Source organism: Podarcis erhardii (genome assembly GCF_964252035.2).
Source record: "Podarcis erhardii genome assembly, chromosome: 1".
Taxonomy (NCBI): domain Eukaryota; kingdom Metazoa; phylum Chordata; class Lepidosauria; order Squamata; family Lacertidae; genus Podarcis; species Podarcis erhardii.
Window position 1 is genome coordinate 61,316,511 of NC_138497.1, and position 20,622 is coordinate 61,337,132.

Sequence of the window (20,622 nt, forward strand, 5' to 3'; positions counted from 1 at the left end):
ATTACTCAGAAGGGTGGTGGGGATGGGTGATTGGCAGATAGCTGTGATGAGCCTGTTGACGACTCTTAACGACTGCAATAGGTCTTACAGGAAAAAGCAAGGGGTGAGAAGGTGAAAAATGGCTTTGTCATGTATAATGAGATAAGTATAAGTGTTCTCCTACTGGTTTCTCTGTCTTGTGATTCCTGATGTCAGATTTATGTCCGGACAACACCATTACTGGCCCCAACAACATCACACATACCATCTCGGGACTATTTAATTGCTCATCGTCTAACATTGTGTATGCCATCAAATGCCAACAGTGTCTTTCAGCTCTCTATATTGGACAAACAGGCCAAACCTTACGCCAAAGGATACACGGACATAAATCTGACATCAGGAATCACAAGACAGAGAAACCAGTAGGAGAACACTTCAATCTCCCAGGACATTCTATACAAGATCTCAAAGTAGCTGTTCTATTACAAAGGAATTTCAGAAATAGACTGGAAAGAGAAGCTGCTGAATTGCAACTTATTACCAAACTTAAAACCATGGAGAGACCTGGTCTGAACAAAGACATTGGATTCTTATCTCATTATACATGACAAAGCCATTTTTCACCTTCTCACCCCTTGCTTTTTCCTGTAAGACCTATTGCAGTCGTTAAGAGTCGTCAACAGGCTCATCACAGCTATCTGCCAATCACCCATCCCCACCACCCTTCTGAGTAATACCCCTCCCCACCTTCTCACTATATAGAAGGGTCTGGTGACTTCTGTTTCAGTGTATCTGAAGAAGTGTGCATGCACACAAAAGCTCATACCTAGAACTAACTTAGTTGGTCTTTAAGGTGCTACTGGAAGGAATTTTTTTATTTTGTTTTGACTATGGCAGACCAACACGGCTACCTATCTGTAACTGAAGTCAGAAAGATGAGAGGAGGAAATGAACAAAAACTCACCTTCAAAGCTGCCAATGTTAACTTTTAAAGGTCTCTCCCCCTGTATTTTAATAGCTGTCAAGGAAAACTTCAGTACCTAGGTGCCATGGCATGTTTCAGCTGCTGGCATCCTTGGGCAGTTGCCAAGGTCCCAGTACTGGCAGCTTCCCTCAGCCCTTTTTAACTCAATCTCAACTTGCCATTCTGAGCAGCTCTAAATACCTGTCTCTTAACTGCTATGCTCATTTCCCAGAATGCCCATCTCTCTGAGGCATTGGCTACAGTCACAGATTTCAGTAAACCAAGGATGAGAAACTACTGACTTACAGCTTCTGCTGCTCTGCTGTGACCCCATGCAGCAATTAAGCTTAGAAAAATCAACTTCTTTTTGAACCAGTGGCATCTTTTTAAATATCTAACTGGTGTGTCAGCGGAGGGGGCAGTTTGAATGAGAAAGAGAGAGAGAGGGGAAATTGTGTGACCCTAACCATGATGTGACCACTAGGGGGCACTTTTCTGTGGGCCATCTCAAATATGGGAGCAGACTCTGTCAGGTGCATAAGATTTCTAGTCTTTAATGAGAATTGCTTTGAACGGTGCATGACTGATGCCTAGCCTTAATTCCGGCTAGATGTTATATTTGGAGGCTGTATTTTGGGTGGGTGGCTAGCATTATCACACACACATACACATGCATGTTTGAATAAACACACAGGCATAATAAGAAATGTAATTTTCAAGTGCAATTGTTTTCATTAATTCGCAGAACACATGACTGAATAGTGCATGGCAGGTAAAATGAAATTGATTCTTCTTCTTTTTAAATGCAGTTACTTTGAACTGGAAAGCAGTGGCCTGAGGGATGAAATAAGATATCACTACAGATTTAATGGAAAGTCAAGAACAGAAGTATTTCCGTATCGGCTGGCAGATGGACAGTGGCATAAGATTGCGTTATCACTTAGTGCATCCCACCTCCTGCTTCATGTCGACTGCAATAGGTAAAGTTACTTCTCTGTAATGTTTCTCTTGAATAACTGCCTGCTCTTCAGACTAAAACTAATTATTTGATGAAATCTGCCATAAAGTTCTGTATGTGCCAGGAAAAAAAAAATTGCCGAGAAAAGTGAATGTGACAGAAGACAGCATTAGAATGAAACAGTAAGCCTGTGATTATGAACAAAAGGCTGATTGCTGATTTTGGGGTGGGGGGGGTAGGATATTGAATATATCTCCATGTTCTGTAGATATGTGCTCAAGCAATGTTTGCCTTGATTACATATAATGCACTGCACTGAGCTGTCCATAGCTTTCCGAGTGAGAAAGGCTTCTCAGTATACCTCCATCGCTTGAAGGTGTTATGTGTTGTTGTTTTAAAAAATTCTTTGAATGTAATCAAGTGCTTTGGGGGGGGGGGAAATCTTTAAAATCTTTTCTAAACATAAACTTCTAAAAGAGCGATATACCTTAATTGCTTAGAACTCCTACTCATTCTCTGCATCAATTTCTTCTGCCATTCTGTAAGAAGTTCACAGTAGATACAGGGCTACTTTATTGGGGGGGGGATGGTGACTCGTTGTGATATTGTAACATTTATTCATTTATTAATGTATAAGCTTGAGTAGATGCTGAGGGTGCAGAAGGAAGCACACATGCAGTTCCAGGTCTACAAGCCCAAACCTCACTAGAAACTAACTTGTCAAGGCTACAAGATTCTACACTAGAATACTTAATGATGTTAGGTATAAAGCAACTTTGCTTCCAGTTGTCTTTTAACTCACCTAAAATCATAATTCTGACATAACAAAAACAGAGAATAACATTGAAGCATTAGCTATTAAAGACTTAAAAGCATTAGCTATTAAAGACTTAAAAAGCATTATGTTACACTTACTGCATCCTCTTAGAATCTTGGTTGAACTGGCATAAATCATACATCACGAAATGCCTACAATATATGGGGATATTTGGCATTTTTTATTTGTCATGGGTTGCCTGTTTTTAGTTGGATTGGCTGGCCAGTGACCATGACATGACATTTATCACATTTGAAATTTATTTAAGGTATTTAGGAATGGGTTGTATCAGGTGATTTTGTCTGTACGTGATGCTTATGTGATTGAGGTAAACCTTACAGGAAAAACAATGGCTGAAGTGCTGGATATTCATTTATCATTTTCATATTTTCTCTCTGTGTCATGAATTGTGTAAAAAGATAGTTTCCTTTACATGCCTATATGATCCAGCACTAGGCGGTACAATATTTTTATCTGAAAAAACATTTTGGGAAAATATCTGCACCAAGAACATATAATCATTTATTGTTATAGGAAATTATAGAGTTCGTTTATTTTGGTTATATGCTTGAAATGCGCATTATTTGAAAAAAAAGTATTGCATAGTGTGGATAACATCATACATTCAATATTTATATTGAACATAATTTTTATTTTATTGTACAAAATTTTTGTTTTTATGTATACAGCAACCTCACAACAGATTAATGGCAAAAGAGCCAGCCTGCGAACTCAGCTGCCTGTCGCGTACTCCACGCGGCGCTTTCAGCAGAGACGCTAAGAGTTCCAGGTTTTTCCAGTGCAGTCTTTTAATGTGAGGTATATACAGGTATTTACAAAAGAGACAGTCCATACAGAGTACTTACAAACGAATACTCTCCACCACAGCACCACCACACTACAGCACAACCACCACTGCAACCACACCCAGTGTTAAACAGGCTTTCCTTTTTAAAACAGGTGATAGCCAATCACATTAATCACACACTCCTGCTGAGTCACTCTGACCCAGCACTTCACAGAGTATTGCATCATCCTGTTGAAGCCTGCAGACTTATCCAGTATCCTGCGAATCCCAACACTCCTCCTTAAGTCAAAGGCTTGAGACCTAATAATTCTCTTAAGTCTCGAAATTTAGGAGCATCCAAACATTTTGTATACAAATCTGCCACATTACATTTTGTGTTACAGTGCTGTACCTTTAACACATTTCTTTCCAAAGCATTTTTCACATTTCCGTATCTTATAGCAATATGTTTACTTTTGCTTTTAAAGTTCTGTTGGTTAGCAAGCTGTTGTGCAGCCATGTTGTCACTTAGCACAGTGATTGGCATTTCGGAAGGTATTCCAAGTTCTTTTGTTAGACAAGCAAACCACTCTATTTGTGACACACATTCGCTTATGGCTGAGTACTCTGCTTCACAAGTACTTGTGGCAACAAATGTTTGTTTCTGGGATTTCCACTGAACCAGGGCATTTCCAATATATATGGCATATCCAGTAGTAGACTTTCCATTTTCTCTGTCCCCCCAACTGGCATCAGCGTATACATACACTTGCTGATCATATCCTGTATCCAGCACCAGTTTGTAATCTTTTGTGCCTTTCAGATACCTTAGGATTCTTTTAAGTGCTACCCAATCTCTCTGAGCCGGGTCTGCACTTCTTTGGCTTAACATGTGCACTGCCAATGTTATGTCAGGTCTTGTCCAACAACTTAAATATAACAGAGAACCCAACAGAGAATGAAACGCTGTTGCATTCTCACATTTTTGCCCTTCTGGTTCATTTTTGTACTGGGTAGTTATGGGAGTGTCAACCTCATTTGCCCTTTCCATTCCATATGTCTTCAGTAACTTTTCAATTTTTTCCTTCTGACTCAGAGAGTAGATGCCCTTTTCATTTCTCTGAACCTCTACTCCTAAGTAATTCTGAATCTCTCCCAAATACTTCAGTTTGTATTTGTTACCTAGGCTGTTTATAAACCAAGACACTTGCTTTTGTGCAGTTGTTCTTAGACAGATATCGTCAACATACAAAAGTAAATAACAAACACTTCCTTGCACCATTGCTGAATATAAACAGGAATCAGCCAGGCTTTGTTTGAATCCCATCTTCTTCAAAGTTGTGTCTATGCATTCATGCCATAGACGTGCACTTTGGTGTAAACCGTATAGTGCCCTTTGCAGTTTTAACACCATGCTGTCTTTTTCCAGCTCATAACCTGGTATTTGCTGTAAATACACCTTGGTGTCAATAGGAGCATTTAAATATGCTGAGGCAACATCAAAATGATTAACTTTTAACCCTCTCAGACTTGCCATTGCTAAAACTGATTTTACTGTTTCAGCCTTTGCTGTTGGGGCAAACACTTCATCATAATGTATCATTTTTCTTTGTGTAAAGCCCCTTGCAACCAACCTGGCTTTCCTCTGACAACTACCATCTGCCAGTTTTTTCACTTTAAAAACCCACTTACAGCTTATGGGCTTTTTACCTTCAGGCAATTCTGTAGGTACAAACACATTGTTGTTTAGCAGAGAGTTATACTCTGCCTGCATTGCCTTTAACCACACCTCTTTCTCTAGAGTAGGTAACTCTTGCACTTCTTCAAAGTTTTCTGGCTCAGTTACACAAACCTGGTTTATGGTGGCTGGGAACCCATAACGGTCTGGAGGTTGACCTTTATTACTTCTTGCAGACCTCCTTGGTTCATTAATCTCACCCCCTGGGCTACCTTCCGGACTGCTTTTGGGGTGGATTGATTCTGGAGATTTACCTCCTCCTGTCCCTGTTGCACTTTCTTCTCTCCCCTTCTCCATGCTAGCAGCTGGAGAAAAATGCTCAACCTTTACCTCCTCCCTTTCTGTTTCTCTGGGAGAGCTGCCAATTCTTAGCTTTGTTTCAACTGCCTTATCAGGTACGCTCGGCAGTAAAACTTTTTCTGGCAGCAGGTTTGCATGTATCTTGGGCCAATTTCTTTGCTCATTAAAGCTGGCTGATCGACTATAACTCAAAAGATTTTTATCATCTTCAAACCTATAGGCTTTCGTACCACTTTCATACCCAAGAAATAGCAACTGTTGTGCCCTTTTACCACCTTTTCTTCGGTTCTTTACAGGTATGTCAACCCATGCCTTTGTCCCAAAGATTCTCAAATGTTGCAAACTGGGACTTTTGTTATAGAGAATCTTATAGGGTATGTCATCTAGTAGCCTTGACCACAAGCGATTCCCAATATAATTCGCGGTCTTAATACTCTCAGCCCAGTATTTAATTGGAAGATTTGCATCTGCTAACAATGCTTTCATTTGTGTCTGCAAGACACCTCCCCTACGCTCTGCTACTCCGTTCTCCTGAGGCGTTGCCACATTGGTAAGTCTATGTTTAATCCCTTGGGAACGCAACCAATTTCTTAGGAAGCTTGCCATAAACTCTCCTCCCCGGTATGTCTGAATAGAGCACACCTTTTCGCCAAGTTGCCTTTCTACCCTTCTTACCCAGAACTTCAAAGTTTGGGCAACGTCAGACTTTTGCTTTAATGGATAGACCCAGCCAAATCTAGAATAGTCATCCACTAGGATCAAACAGTACTTGTTATGGGAGACACTTGGTGGGAAAGGACCAGTTACATCAGCATGAACCAACTCCAGTGGTTTTTTGGTTTCTCTCTGGCTTGCTCTTTCTACTGGGCAAGCCCTGCTTTTAACCTCCTTGCAGATATTACAGTCTAAGTAATTATCACAACTTTTAATGTTTTTCATTCCCCCACACAACTCCAATGTTTTGTTTAGCACCTTATAGCTAGCATGAGCCAGACGCCTGTGCAGGAGATGAATACACATATCATGGGTTGGGACATTTTGCACATTAGCAACCTTAGACTCACACTGCAGTACATACATATTAGTTCTAAGGTTAGCATTTGCCAACACTGCCCCATTTTGCTTTATCTGGCACTGATCTCCCACAAAGTTTACTTCAAAGCCTGCTTTTGCCAAGTCAGGAATGCTCAGGAGATTGTTTTGCAAACTAGGCACACACAACACATTCCTGAATGTGTGTCCCAGCTGTGGGAACACAACCTCCCCTTCACAAACCACATTAGCTTTCTGGCCCGTAGCAAGACTTACATGTTTTTTGTTTGAAGCCCTAGCATCAGTTAGCAATGTTTTTCTTTTACAAAAGGTTTGAGAAGCTCCACTGTCCAGAACCCACAGCTCTTCATTTTCTTGACCATCTGCAGACACCCAAGCGGTAGATTCTCTCTGCTGCCTCCTGTGCTTCTGCTGTTTTTGTTGTTTTCTCGGGCAGTCCCGAAGCAGATGTCCACTGGACTTGCAGCAAAAACACCTTTTTACTCTGTTGACCACCGGCTGGTCTGCAGCAGCTCCTCCTGGCTGTTTCTCTGGCTCCCGACACCTCTGCTCTTCCCGGCTGTTGTTCCCTCTGGGATGCTCCAACAGCTGGGCTGAGGTCATCTTTCGCTCTGCACGCCTGTCCTCCTCTGCATACAACCGTCCGGTAACGTATTCCAGAGTCAGCTTATCAGTCTCTACAGACTCGAGGGAATTGACCAGCATATCATAGCTGTCATCAAGGGAACTCAGGACTATACAGACTTTGTCCTCTTCCCCCACAGGCCTCCCTCTTAAGACTAGCTCCTGGAAACAGCCTGTTAGGAATTTTAGGTGGTTTACCAGGGAGTCCCCCGGTTTCTTCCGACACCGGTACAGTCTCCTGGTCAGTGTTATCAGTGAGCCAGCTGTCTCTCGCACATGGACAGCCTTGAGCGCATTCCACGCCTCACTTGCCGTCACCTTATCAGCTACGTAAACTAGCTGGCTGTCGTCCACTCCAAGGATGATCGTAGCCAAAGCTTTCTCATCCTTTTCAAGCTGGGCCTCTGCAAGTGCCAGCTTTTCATCGTCGTCCTCATCCTCTTCAGGGGGCTGCGGTGGAGTTTCCACCACCTTCCACAGGCCCTCACGCTTGAGGAAGTGTTGCATGCGGACCGACCAGATGCTGTAGTTCGTGGCCGTCAGCTTCTCCAGCAACACGCCACTTCTGGACTGCTCCATCCCTGCAGCTCACCTCCAGCACCCACGGCTAGATAACTGCCACCTGTACTCTTGCGCAGCGGAAGCGTGCTGGGCCCATAACCCTGTCGCGTACTCCACGCGGCGCTTTCAGCAGAGACGCTAAGAGTTCCAGGTTTTTCCAGTGCAGTGTTTTAATGTGAGGTATATACAGGTATTTACAAAAGAGACAGTCCATACAGAGTACTTACAAACGAATACTCACCTCCACAGCACCACCACACTACAGCACAACCACCACTGCAACCACACCCAGGGTTAAACAGGCTTTCCTTTTTAAAACAGGTGATAGCCAATCACATTAATCACACACTCCTGCTGAGTCACTCTGACCCAGCACTTCACAGAGTATTGCATCATCCTGTTGAAGCCTGCAGACTTATCCAGTATCCTGCGAATCCCAACACTGCCTACAGCATTTTTCTTTGTAAAATGCTCTGCATGTAAGCTTGTTTTAGGCAGTAATCATGCAGGGTGTTGTGTATTGAGTCAAGGGATTTTATATCTGTATTATTGTTGTCTGTATTTGCATTAGGGTAAAGTAACTGCCTTTTGGTTCCAGAGGGTACAGCTACTATTGGTTCATTTAAGCTGCTGTATTTGGATCCTCTGTCTTATTGGTTGCCTCCAAAATGCAGGACTGTGATTGCCTGATATTGTTCCCTCCAAAATGTATCCTTTCTAGCTAGTTCCCTGTCCCTATAAATGTAGCTCTCCCCTCCTCAAGTTTCAGTCTTGTTGCGTTAATAAAGAAGTGTTACTAGAGAACTGTCTCCAGCATATTATGTCAAGAGAGCTGAAATCACAAACCCCACGTCACAACAACTGGCGACGAGGATGGGATCCGGAATGCTGAGGAGCGGTTAAACGCAGCCCTGCCTCAGAGTCCGGATTGTAGCTAAGAACAAGACTCACTGGCCAGCTGAGAAGACGACCCTGCCCACAGGACAATGGAGAGTCCAAGGGTATTGGAGCCCTTCCAGCCATCAGAGCCCCACACGTGGGAAGACTACGTCGAACGCTTCGAGTTCTTCGCAGTGGCTCAAGGGATCACCGATGCCAGCAAAAGAAGGGCCACATTCCTGAGCTACTGTGGGCCTGAGACCTTCAAGCTGGCCAAGGCATTGCTTGCCCCAGCGAAGCTAAGTGAGACATCTCTCAAAGATATTCTTGCCTGCCTAACAAGCCATTTAGCGCCTACTGAGACCAAGATGGCCCGGCGGATGGAGTTTCATAAGAGGCAGCAGCGTGCTGGGGAGTCTGTATCTGCATTTCTAGCTGAACTGCGGAAGCTCGCTCAGCACTGCGACTTCCAAGATCTGGAAGAGACTCTCCTGGATCGGTTTGTCGGTGGTCTGAGCAGCAAGAAAGCCAGAAGACGCATCGTGGCTAAAGAAGAGGTTACCCTTGCTTCAGCCTTGAAGGAGGCCACCGCCACGGGGAATTATGAAAGAGAGGAGCTTGATGCCAGTCGCAGGGCCCCTAAGCCACAGATAGAAGTTGCGCATGCCATGGACAAGCTAGAGGCTACTCCGAGCCAGAGCCCAGTTCGTGGAGTCGAGTCAGTGCGTCAGGCCTGCACAGTGCACAAAGATCACCGAGGCAGGTGCCCTGGTTGTGGCGGAAACCATGAGCGGAAGAGTTGTCGTTTCCGGGATGCTATGTGCCGGACGTGCGGAAAGACAGGTCACATCGCCAGGGTCTGTAGATCGGTGGCGTTGGGAGCGACAGGAGCACCTAGACTGGAGCATCGCAGATTGGCCACAGCAAACCATGTTCTAAAGGACTGCAACTACGTAACGGAGATCAACGGGAGGGTCGTGCAGTTTCCAGCGCAAGGCAAGGCACACGTCAAGGTGAAGATTGAGGGTCAGCTGTGCGACATGGAGGTGGACTCCGGATCTGGATTCACTATCGTGTCGGACCAGACCGCGAGGACATTCTTCCCCAGGGGTAAGTTGCCCCCTCTGGAGCCCTTCCCGGCAACTTTGCAGTCATACTCAGCGGGCCGCATCCATGTCATGGGAATGTGTGCCGTGAGAGTACAGTTCCGGGACAAACAGGCGGTACTCAAACTGGTGATTGCGAAGGGCAGTCGCCCCAGTCTCTTGGGCACTGACTGGTTCCCCGCCCTGGGACTGAGTATATCAGGGCTTAATTCAATCCAAACCTGCCCTGAGATGAGCGAGGCATTATACAAAGAATTTGCTGGTCTCTTTAATGGAAAACTAGGTTGTTATAAAGGGCCCCCAGTTGACTTCGAATTGGACCCTGGGGTGGCCCCAATCCGACTCAAACCAAGGCGAGTGCCATTTGCACTGCAACCCAAGATCGAAGCAGAGCTGGATAAATTGGTCAAGCAGGGAGTTCTCTCACCCGTGGACTCCGCTAAGTGGGAGACTCCAATAGTCACGCCCCTTAAAGCAAATGGGGAAGTTAGGATCTGTGCTGATTACAAATGTACTATCAATAAGGCACTCAGGGGAAATTCATACCCCATTCCAGTCGTATCACATCTGTTGGCTAAACTGGCTGGGGGCAAGGTGTTCGCCAAACTTGACCTGGCACAAGCTTACCAACAGCTACCAGTAACCCCACAATCAGCGGAAGCACAGACTATTGTCACACATAAAGGGGAGTTCAGAGTTAACAGATTACAATTTGGAGTTTGTGTGGCCCCAGGGATTTTTCAAGGGCTCATGGAACGCCTGTTAAGAGGTCTGCCGGGGGTCTTGCCATTTTTTGATGACGTTTTGATTGCTGGAAAAGACCCACAGGAACTGGTTGCGCGTGTCCGTGCAGTGTTGCTCAAGTTCAAGGAGGTGGGGTTGCAACTAAAAAAGGAAAAATGCAGTTTTGGGGTGCCAACTGTGGAATTCTTGGGGTTTAAAATTGATGCATCAGGCATCCACCCCACAGATGCTAAGGTTAAGGCCATCATCGAGGCACCACGACCACAGAACAAGACGGAGTTGCAGTCATTCCTGGGACTTATTAACTTTTATCATTCGTTCTTACCCCAGAAAGCTTCGGTAGCTGAACCATTACATAGACTGTTGCAGAAAAAGAATGTGTGGCGATGGGGGCAGGAGCAGCAGAAGGCTTTTGACTCCTTGCAAGGAATGCTGAGTAGCAAGAGCGTCCTTGCTCATTATGATGAATCAAAGCCGCTGGTCCTGGCATGTGATGCCTCTCAATACGGCCTGGGGGCGGTGCTGAGTCATAGGGAACCGGATGGGTCGGAAAAGCCCATCTCTTTCTATTCCCGTACGTTGTCGCCCACGGAGCGCAACTATGCTCAAATTGACAAAGAGGCGCTTGCAATTGTGGCAGGAATCAAAAAGTTCCATGATTATGTGTACGGTCGTCATTTCTCCATTGAAACGGACCACAAACCACTGTTGGGGTTGTTCAACCCGAACAAACAAACGCCACAAATTCTCTCCCCCAGAATGTTGCGTTGGTCTATATTCCTGAACGGGTTCCAGTACACCTTGACCCATGTGCCGGGGAAACGGTTGTGCCACGCTGATGCGCTGAGTCGATTGCCCCTTCCTGGCGGGAGCAATGAGGATCCTGCTCCAGCGGAGCACATAATGATGCTGGAAACACTTTCGGGGGCTCCTGTAACGGCTACTGATATTGCTGAGAAAACGAGGAAAGATGCTGTTCTCTCCCGTGTGCTCACTTGGGTGGGGAGGGGGTGGCCAGGTGGTCCGCATGAAGACAAATTCAGGCCTTATGCGACAAGGCAGCACGAGTTATCCATGCATAAGGGTTGTCTCCTGTGGGGAGATAGGGTGATCATCCCAGCACCACTGAGAAACAGGGTTCTTGAGACGCTTCACATGGGACACCCGGGAATGGTCAGGATGAAGTCGCTAGCCCGATGTTATGTGTGGTGGCCTGGAATGGACCAGAACATAGAGCAATGGGTACGAATATGCAAGGCATGCCAAGAGGTGCGGCCAGAAGTGGCCAGAGCACCAGTTCACTGGTGGGAGCAGTCCAGATCTCCCTGGAGCCGGCTGCACTTAGATTTTGCTGGGCCATTCCAGGGGAAGGTCTTTTTGGTTATCGTCGATGCATATTCCAAATGGTTAGAAGTGGCGATGGTCCCTAGCATGGCATCAGCTGCCGTAATCAAGGTGTTGAGGCAGCTGTTTGCAACCCACGGGTTACCTGAGACCATTGTATCAGATAATGGGGCAGCTTTTGTATCCCAAGAATTCAAGGCATTCTTGGCTGATAACTTCATAAGAGGGGTCACATCCGCGCCCTTTCACCCATCCTCCAATGGGCAGGCGGAGCACATGGTAAGAACAGCCAAAGAATCCATTGCGCGCTTAATGGAGGGTAACTGGTCAGCTCGCATCGCGCGAATGTTATTTTTGCAGCATGCGACGCCATGTACTGCGACGGGCAAGTCGCCAGCTGAGCTGCTCTTGGGTAGAAGATTGGTAACGGTGCTGGATTATGTCCACCCGGATAAAATGCCAAACCGTAATTCAAGAGCAAACCCCCAGGCTGAGACTGACAGAACAAGGTATTTCGCCCCTGAAGATCTGGTCTGGGTGAGGAACTATTCACGAGGTTCGCGGTGGGTGGCTGGTGTGGTCACCCGGGCTAGTGGACCTGTGTCCTATTATGTGACCTTGGAAAATGGGCAAGTTTGGAAGAGACATATAGATCAGCTGAGGCGCTGGGCGCTCAGCAGGGAGGAGTCTGATAATTCATCCCTGGCTAACGACGCAGAGCTGCAAGACCAGAGTGAAAATGGCCCAGAGGTGCAATCACCAGGGGCTTCAGCAAATGAACCAGGGTCTGCTAGTCCTCAGGATGACGAGGTACAGGTAGGGGACCCTGAGATGTCTGGGACTCCATCTGTTCCTGACGAAACCCCTATAGCAGCCCCCCTATCACAGGTGACACCCAATCCAGAACCGGCAACACCTGTTGTCAGGAGATCAAGTAGAAGTTGTAGGACCCCACAGTACCTGAGAGATTACGTCTGCTGTGCTCACTAGGGGGGGAGGGGTGTTGTGTATTGAGTCAAGGGATTTTATATCTGTATTATTGTTGTCTGTATTTGCATTAGGGTAAAGTAACCGCCTTTTGGTTCCAGAGGGTACAGCTACTATTGGTTCATTTAAGCTGCTGTATTTGGATCCTCTGTCTTATTGGTTGCCTCCAAAAGGCAGGACTGTGATTGCCTGATATTGTTCCCTCCAAAATGTATCCTTTCTAGCTAGTTCCCTGTCCCTATAAATGTAGCTCTCCCCTCCTCAAGTTTCAGTCTTGTTGCGTTAATAAAGAAGTGTTACTAGAGAACTGTCTCCAGCATATTATGTCAAGAGAGCTGAAATCACAAACCCCACGTCACAACACAGGGGACTATGACTTGAGCTACTTTCTGACAGCACGCCATTTTTACACGGACATTCATGAACTGGAGCTCACTTAGCCCAAGTGCAGGGGGATTCTGCTGTTCTTGCTGTAGCAGACTAGCATGGCTTCCTTTTGGATTCCTCACACCCCACTCCCAGTAGCTGACAATCCAGAGATGATGTGCTGCACTGTTTGCCCATAATATATGAGAAATTGGTTTTCCATGACCAATATGCATCACATCTCGTAAGAGTTACTTTACATAACGGGACAACATCAGTGTCTCTAAAATACACATTCAAAGGGCATTTTCATTGAAATATGGTATATGCTTGAAGAGTATGCATTTAAAAAAAACACATTTCCACTTGTTTTCTCTGGTTGAAGAGCTTAAAGGTTTGCTAATGGGCACTTAAGCATATGCTATTCTCAGTGGCATTTCCTAGAATGCCTTTCTTGCCCTAAAATGTGTATATATTGGTTTACAAGGAGCTGTTTGTTTATTTGTATACATTTGTATACTGTTTGCATGTTGAGGTCCCCAAGACACCCCCCAAATAAAACACAATTGACACTTGATTTTAGTTTAAGGCTTTTGGCATAATTTTGGCCACAACTTTATTAAAAATACAAGAAATGTGAGTGGTTGCTTAGGCATTGGTTGCAACTATCTGACCCTGCACAGGGACAGACTGACATTGGCATGCACGCGAAGTCAGTAAGGGAAAACATTTGGGGAGAGATCACAGGCTCATCACAGCTATCTGCCAATCACCCATTCCCACCACCCTTCTGAGTAATACCCCTCCCCACCTTCTCACTATATAGAAGGGTCTGGTGACTTCTGTTTCAGTGTATCTGAAGAAGTGTGCATGCACACGAAAGCTCATACCTAGAACTAACTTAGTTGGTCTTTAAGGTGCTACTGGAAGGAATTTTTTGTTTTGATTTGGGGAGAGAGACGGAGCTAGGTACCATGCCCTCACCTCTCTCCAAATGCTCCCAGGTGCTCTTGCATGGCCCTAGCCCCTTGACAGGGGTTCGGACAAAAGCATGGTGAGCCCCTGGATTTCTTTAACGGAATACCCTTGTAGCAGCAGCATTTGGAGGGGCAGGCACAGCCAATCTATACCCCTCCACCAATCAATTCATAAAACCAATGCCTAACCGCAACCTTACAAGTTGTGACGATTTGCTACAGTAGGCAAAAACCAAATGGCACCAGCTAATCCGCCAAATGGACAAAATTCCTACCGGGCCCCTGCCCCCAAAGCAGTCGACCCCATGAAAATCAAAAAGTTCAAATAAAACATCTGATTAATAAATTCAAATACCAGTGGTACAATTGAGGGAAAGTCTGGTTAAACAGAACAGTTTGAAGCAAAATACAGTGGTACCTCGGGTTAAGAACTTAATTTGTTCTGGAGGTCCATTCTTAACCTGAAACTGTTCTTAACCTGAAGTACCACTTTAGCTAATGGGGCCTGCCGCTGTGCCACCACCGTGCAGTTTCTGTTCTCATCCTGAAACAAAGTTCTTAACCCAAGGTACTGTTTCTGGGTTAGCGGAGTCTGTAACCTGAAGCATCTGTAACCCGAGGTACCACTGTATTGGAAAAAAAATATTCAGCGTTGATGCCTGAGTTGTTCTCAAGTTAAACATCACAGAATTTGATTCACAATAAGATCATGCTGGCCACATGACCCGGAAATACTGTTTGCAAAAGCAGACAGGCGCCGGCTCCCTTGGCCTGTAAAGCGAGATGAGTGCCTCAATCCCTAGAGTCATTCGTGACTGGACTTAATTGTCAGGGGTACCTTTACTTTTTTAAGGGTGAAGAAAGCAACAGTTAGCACAACCTGCAGCCCTCCAGATGTTGTTGGACTACACCTCCCATCATCCCTGATCACTGGCTATGCTGGCTGGGGCTGATGGGAGTTGTAGTCCAGAAACATCTGGAGGGCTGCACGTTGTGCACCCCTGCTCTAGTTGATAGTTCATATATGTATATGGGTGCCTCATAACACTTTTTCATGCTAGAACCATGTACTTAGCACTTCCTTTACTTCTAAGCTGTCTCCCTTGATAACACTTGGTAGTTCCATGGAGTGAAGGAAGGGTGCTTGCCCTCTGGTGCCACACTACTATTACAGCTTTTGAAGCAAAGGTCCCTCCAGCCTCCCAGTTTAATTTCCTTCTCTTTGTGTTTCTAGATGCAGTAGCAAACACCTGAAAGGCAGGTTCAGAGAAATCCTGACATCTTGTAAACGCTTCTTGAAGGGCTGTATGTGAGGCACTGAAAAAAAAGATAATGAACTTGATCCTTCCTCCTTAGAGTCTTGACTATAATTAACTGAACTGCTTCTTTCCTAATGCTGATTGATAGCTCAGTTGTCTTAGCCTCTTTGACATGCTTATGTCCAGTAGTTTTTTCAGTGCCTTTGTTCTGCGTGAAAGACGGGGTTTCTGCATTTTTTTATTTGCTCAAGCTTATACCCCTCCAATAAGAAAGTTCAATAAAATAATTTCAGATACCTTATTCTGCGGTGACTAGCTCGTGGACTAATTAGGCTTTTAAAGTTATAACCACAATATGGCTGTTGCTAAATGCCAGATAGGTGATTACAATTTGCTAATAGCTTAGGCTAAGGGGATTCCTTCAGGATGTTTACCAGATTAAAAGCACTGGATGTTGGGTCCAGTGCAGAACAAATGATTCAGATTAAGGGAAATAGAGGTCCTTACTGAGTGATATTTTCAGGCTCAATTCCCTTCTACCTGATCCTCTTTTGCAATACTAGTTCTGAAGACAACATTGAAATACTTTGTCCAAATGTTTGAGCTCTGCCTTGAACCAACCCCTAACTTGTAAACAAAGCAAAGCAAAGCAGCATGACAGCTGTGGAGTGTATGTGTGAGAGTTGACTAATGTCACAGTTACAGATAGGTAGCCGTGTTGGTCTGCCATGGTCAAAAAAAAATAAAAAAAAATCCTTCCAGTAGCACCTTAAAGACCAACTGAGTTAGTTCTAGGTATGAGCTTTCGTGTGCATGCACACTTGCACACGAAAGCTCATACCTAGAACTAACTCAGTTGGTCTTTAAGGTGCTACTGGAAGGAATTTTTTTATTTTGTTTTAATAATGTCACAGGCACTCTATAGTAGATACACTTGTGCAACCACATTTCAGGCCAAGGGCAGGTCAGTCTAGGAGTTTGGCTGCTTTGACCCAGTTTCTAAGTTTAGGGGACAGAGAATGAAACATACTTTGAAGTCAAAGTGAAGCAAGTTCAAATAGCAAAGTGGTCAGATGTTTAAGTGATGCAGAAAGACCTGAAGCAGCAAAGGTACTGGTACCTACACAAATCAGGATAGTTATATCAATTGCCTCCCTGAGCCAGTTAAATAGCACATTCTGCTAATATACTGCTTTTTAAAAAACAACTTCTTATCTAAACTTTTGTATACAAAAGAGAACTGAATATTTTCTTAATTTTTTCCATCCAAGTCTTCTGCTGACACTTCAGTCAATTTCTTAAGGCTGTGAAAGTGATTAGCAGTGCCTTACAAAGGGCATGGCAACCAGGAGTACTGTCAAGAGCTGCCAAAGTATCTGAGCTTTCCTAATCTTCAGTGGGTGGAAGGCTGCACTTGAAAGCACATGTGGAATCCAGTATTAGGGAGGGCAGATTTCACATATCAATTTTGCCATTTTACGATGGCTTAGTAGCATCTTAGGCTTGGAGATGAGTTCTGAATGTTTAATGAAAGGCAGTGGTTTTCTGAGCTTCTTTGAGCAAATTAAGTCACAGGAGAAAGAAATGCTGTTTTAGTTGGTAGACTTGTGGGTTTTGCATCCTTTAATGGTGTTCACTGCTTCCCCTTTTAATTGCTCATTAAGTTCAGGTGAAGAAAATGCTGGACTATGAGAAAAAAATAGTTGTTGAAGTTTGTAGTCTCCCTCAGTTTACAAAGGGTGTTAAGGAGGAGCTACAACCATTCTTATCTATGGCAGTCTTACATTTAGGAAGATAAGTTGGTTGTCTTTTGAAGGTGAGTGGTACTAATGCAAAATAAAAGTAAAGGTAAAGTTACCCCTGACCGTTAGGCCCAGTCGCAGACGACTCTTGGGTTGCGCGCTAATGCAAAATAGGTGATCTCTTTTAGCTTTTGCCTTGAGCTGTCATTGCAGGGGAAGAGGTAAAATTTGCTACTGAATGTGAATGTGACTTTTTCCCCACTTATTTTGATCCATTAGCATGTTGTATGCCACACTGGCCTTGTTTACACTTAATAATAAGCCCCCATATATGTCTTGTTGGCACTGAGCAGTGTGCTAGTGTATGCTGCCCTGCTGCTCCTCTCTTGATGTGAGCAACTGTCAACAACGTATGCAGTTCTGGCTTATTGTTAAAGCTAAATCTGGGATCGTGGTTTACTTATATTTTTAAACTGCCCTTCAATCTTGATAATATATACAGGGTGATTAATAATGAAGTATACAATTTCCATTTAGAAATGGAAACTGTATACTTCATTATGAATCACCCTGTACTTTAGGCCACCTGTTAACCAAGGCTTTCAGGGCAGTGTACAAAGAGTACAGTAAAATATAATATAAAATCAACAATAAAATAATACAATTAGTAAAGTCACAGCTGGATTACAAAACAGCAATAATACAAAAGTCACAATGAATAGAAACTGGCCAACCAAATGCCCCCAATCCATATTTATGCTTTGCAAACTGTTCCATATGCAGTATACTAATTCGTAGTATCACTTTCGACACCTGAATGCTGATTAGTCATTGACCTCAGGCATTCAAATGTGGTGTAAAATTGTAATTTTAATGCTTAAATATGCAAAGAGAAACTACTTGAAAATTAGTGGCATTCTAGGCTAAAAAAATGAGGCTTCTTGAACATGTTGTCATAATTTAACTATGCAGTAATGAGATGTGACTAACAAAGGCGTGGGGTTCAATAAAATGTATCCAAGGAAATGCATTTGTCCATATGTTAGTCACTTTAACATCTGTTCTTTTATGTCCTAAAATTGCTCTTCCCAATGGCAATTCAAAAGTCTTAGTTAAATAATTTCAGGTGTAACTCAAAGATGACCAACATCAATAAGTGTTCTTGATTAAAAACCAAAAGCAATGATATTATTATTATTGGCATTAGCAAATGTCCAGTTGATGTCTGAAGAGTAACAGGAGGGGGAAATGTTCAGCTAAATGCAGATAATCTTACATTCGGTAAAATAAAATTCTCTAAGAAACGTGTGACAAATTCTTTGGGACTTGAACACACTAGTACTGTAATGCTTCCTCAAAATTTTATATTAGGAAGTTATATAGATGTTCACATTTATATATGTAAGTAAAACCTCTGCTCAGTGCTTTGGGACCTAATAAAGTAAAGGCAAAGGGACCCCTGACCAGTAGGTCCAGTCGTGACCGACTCTGGGGTTGCAGCGCTCATCTCGCTTTATTGGCCGAGGGAGCCGGCGTACAACTTCCGGGCAGTGGCGTAGCGTGGGGGGTGCAGGGGGGGCCGGCCGCACCGGGCGCAACATCTGGGGTTAGGGCAAATCCACGGGTTAGGGGGCGCAAATCCACGGGTTAGGGGGCACAAATTACTTGCCTTGCCCCGGGTGCTGACAACCCACGCTACGCCACTGCTTCCGGGTCATGTGGCCAGCATGACTAAACCACTTCTGGTACCTATTTATCTACTTGCACTTTGACGTGCTTTCGAACTGCTAGGTTGGCAGGAGCAGGGACCGAGCAACGGGAGCCCACCCCGTCGCGGGGATTCAAACCGCCGACCTTCTGATCGGCAAGTCCTAGGCTCTGTGGTTTAACCCACAGCGCCACCCTTGGGACCTAATACTTCATATCAAATTCAGATCAGTTACTGGAACTGTGAAATAGTGTTTAAAAGGGAAATATATATATATATAGGAAATTGCATACCATTTGAAGATATATAACTTATAGAAAAACGTAATTGAAATCCATTAAGAAGTCCCTTGCTGTTTCATAGTATTATGTATCATAGTATTGTTCACCTGCTTTGAAACACCCAAAGTGTCTATATTAGCCCTGGCTATATGTGGAATCTCTCAGTCATCATTGATATATTCAGAGGACCCACTTCCATCTTTTGAGTCCCCTAGCCAGAGGCTGCTGGTGCCCATGACACCTGAAAGGGCCACTATGAGGTCACAAGGGCATTGCCAATGTGGTCAGGAGGGTGTGGCCAGGTTGTGCCCTTCCTCCTTGCTTGCAAAGATACTGTAGACACTTGGACATTTCAATTTTATAAATACTTAGCACCTAACCACACCGGAAGGAAAGAAGTGGTACTTAAGACTTACAGTAGTTTTGCCATTTGGGTGCTGTTTGGATTAATGCTATTTAGGTTAGGTCCTTGGCTATGTGAAATTACTGCCATTGTTTGTTAATATATTTTGTAACCGTTGTATTTCTCTGCAATAACAGTGGTGCAGTAAACAAGTCATGCCTTGATGTAGCTTGATTATGAAGCTCAGTGGTTGAAAGAAGGCTAGGATATGACTTACATGCTGTGTGTGACTATATTCCTTGTTTTGTCACAGGCATTCTGTGTATGAATGGAGAGTTGTATATTGCAGTCAACTGATTTACAAGACTGGGATATTATAATGGTTGCCTCTATTGTCGTGGTGATTGTTGGCTCCCTGTGTGATACATTTGCAGCATTGTGTAATGGAATGAATTGTTCTAGGCAGTTAAGATGATAGATTTCGGGATGAGCAAGCACAATGAATTTGATACATTTGAGCAAACTGCCAAATGTTTGCCTGTTGTGGATTTCTCCTTGCTAAGCTTTCTAAAGCTTGTGCTTAGTTGCAGGGTACTCCCTCAGATGGTAAATAATGATAAACATTGGACATCCAATGCATATCTACTTTGGGTGTATGTGTTATTGCTGTCTTTGTTGTTATGTTAAGTTATTTTTGTGTTTTTGTACTGTAAACCACCCTGTGATCCTCAGATGAAGGGCAGTATAGAAATTTAATTAATAAATAAATACTTGTTAGACTGAAATGTAGCATCCTAACCCTAACCCTCACATAAAAAAAGCTCCCAGTATATTGGAAATAAGTATTGCAGGGTGGCAGAATAGGGGAGTGGGAGGCTATGCTGAAGCTGTTCACTACATGTAGGGGATTTTAAACATGGGGGAAAGCCTTTTCTTGAATTCCAGAAATCTAATATGCACACCAGGGACGCGGGTGGCGCTGTGGGTTAAACCACAGAGCCTAGGACTTGTCGATCAGAAGGTCGGCAGTTCGAATCCCCGTGACGGAGTGAGCTCAGTCCCTGCTCCTGCCAACCTAGCAGTTCGAAAGCACGTCAAAGTG

At 44.2% G+C, this 20,622-nt stretch overlaps 1 protein-coding gene across 4 annotated transcripts in view; it reads left to right on the plus strand.

Moving 5' to 3' along the window:
- The window catches only part of NELL1 (neural EGFL like 1), a 407,721-nt gene that overhangs the window by 84,064 nt on the left and 303,035 nt on the right, over positions 1–20,622 (plus strand). For all 4 annotated transcript variants that reach the window (XM_081834787.1, XM_081834789.1, XM_081834790.1 and 1 more), the window contains exon 4: positions 1,756–1,926. In XM_081834787.1, coding sequence (XP_081690913.1) covers positions 1,756–1,926 — 171 coding nt within the window. The remainder of the gene's footprint in view (positions 1–1,755; positions 1,927–20,622) is intronic.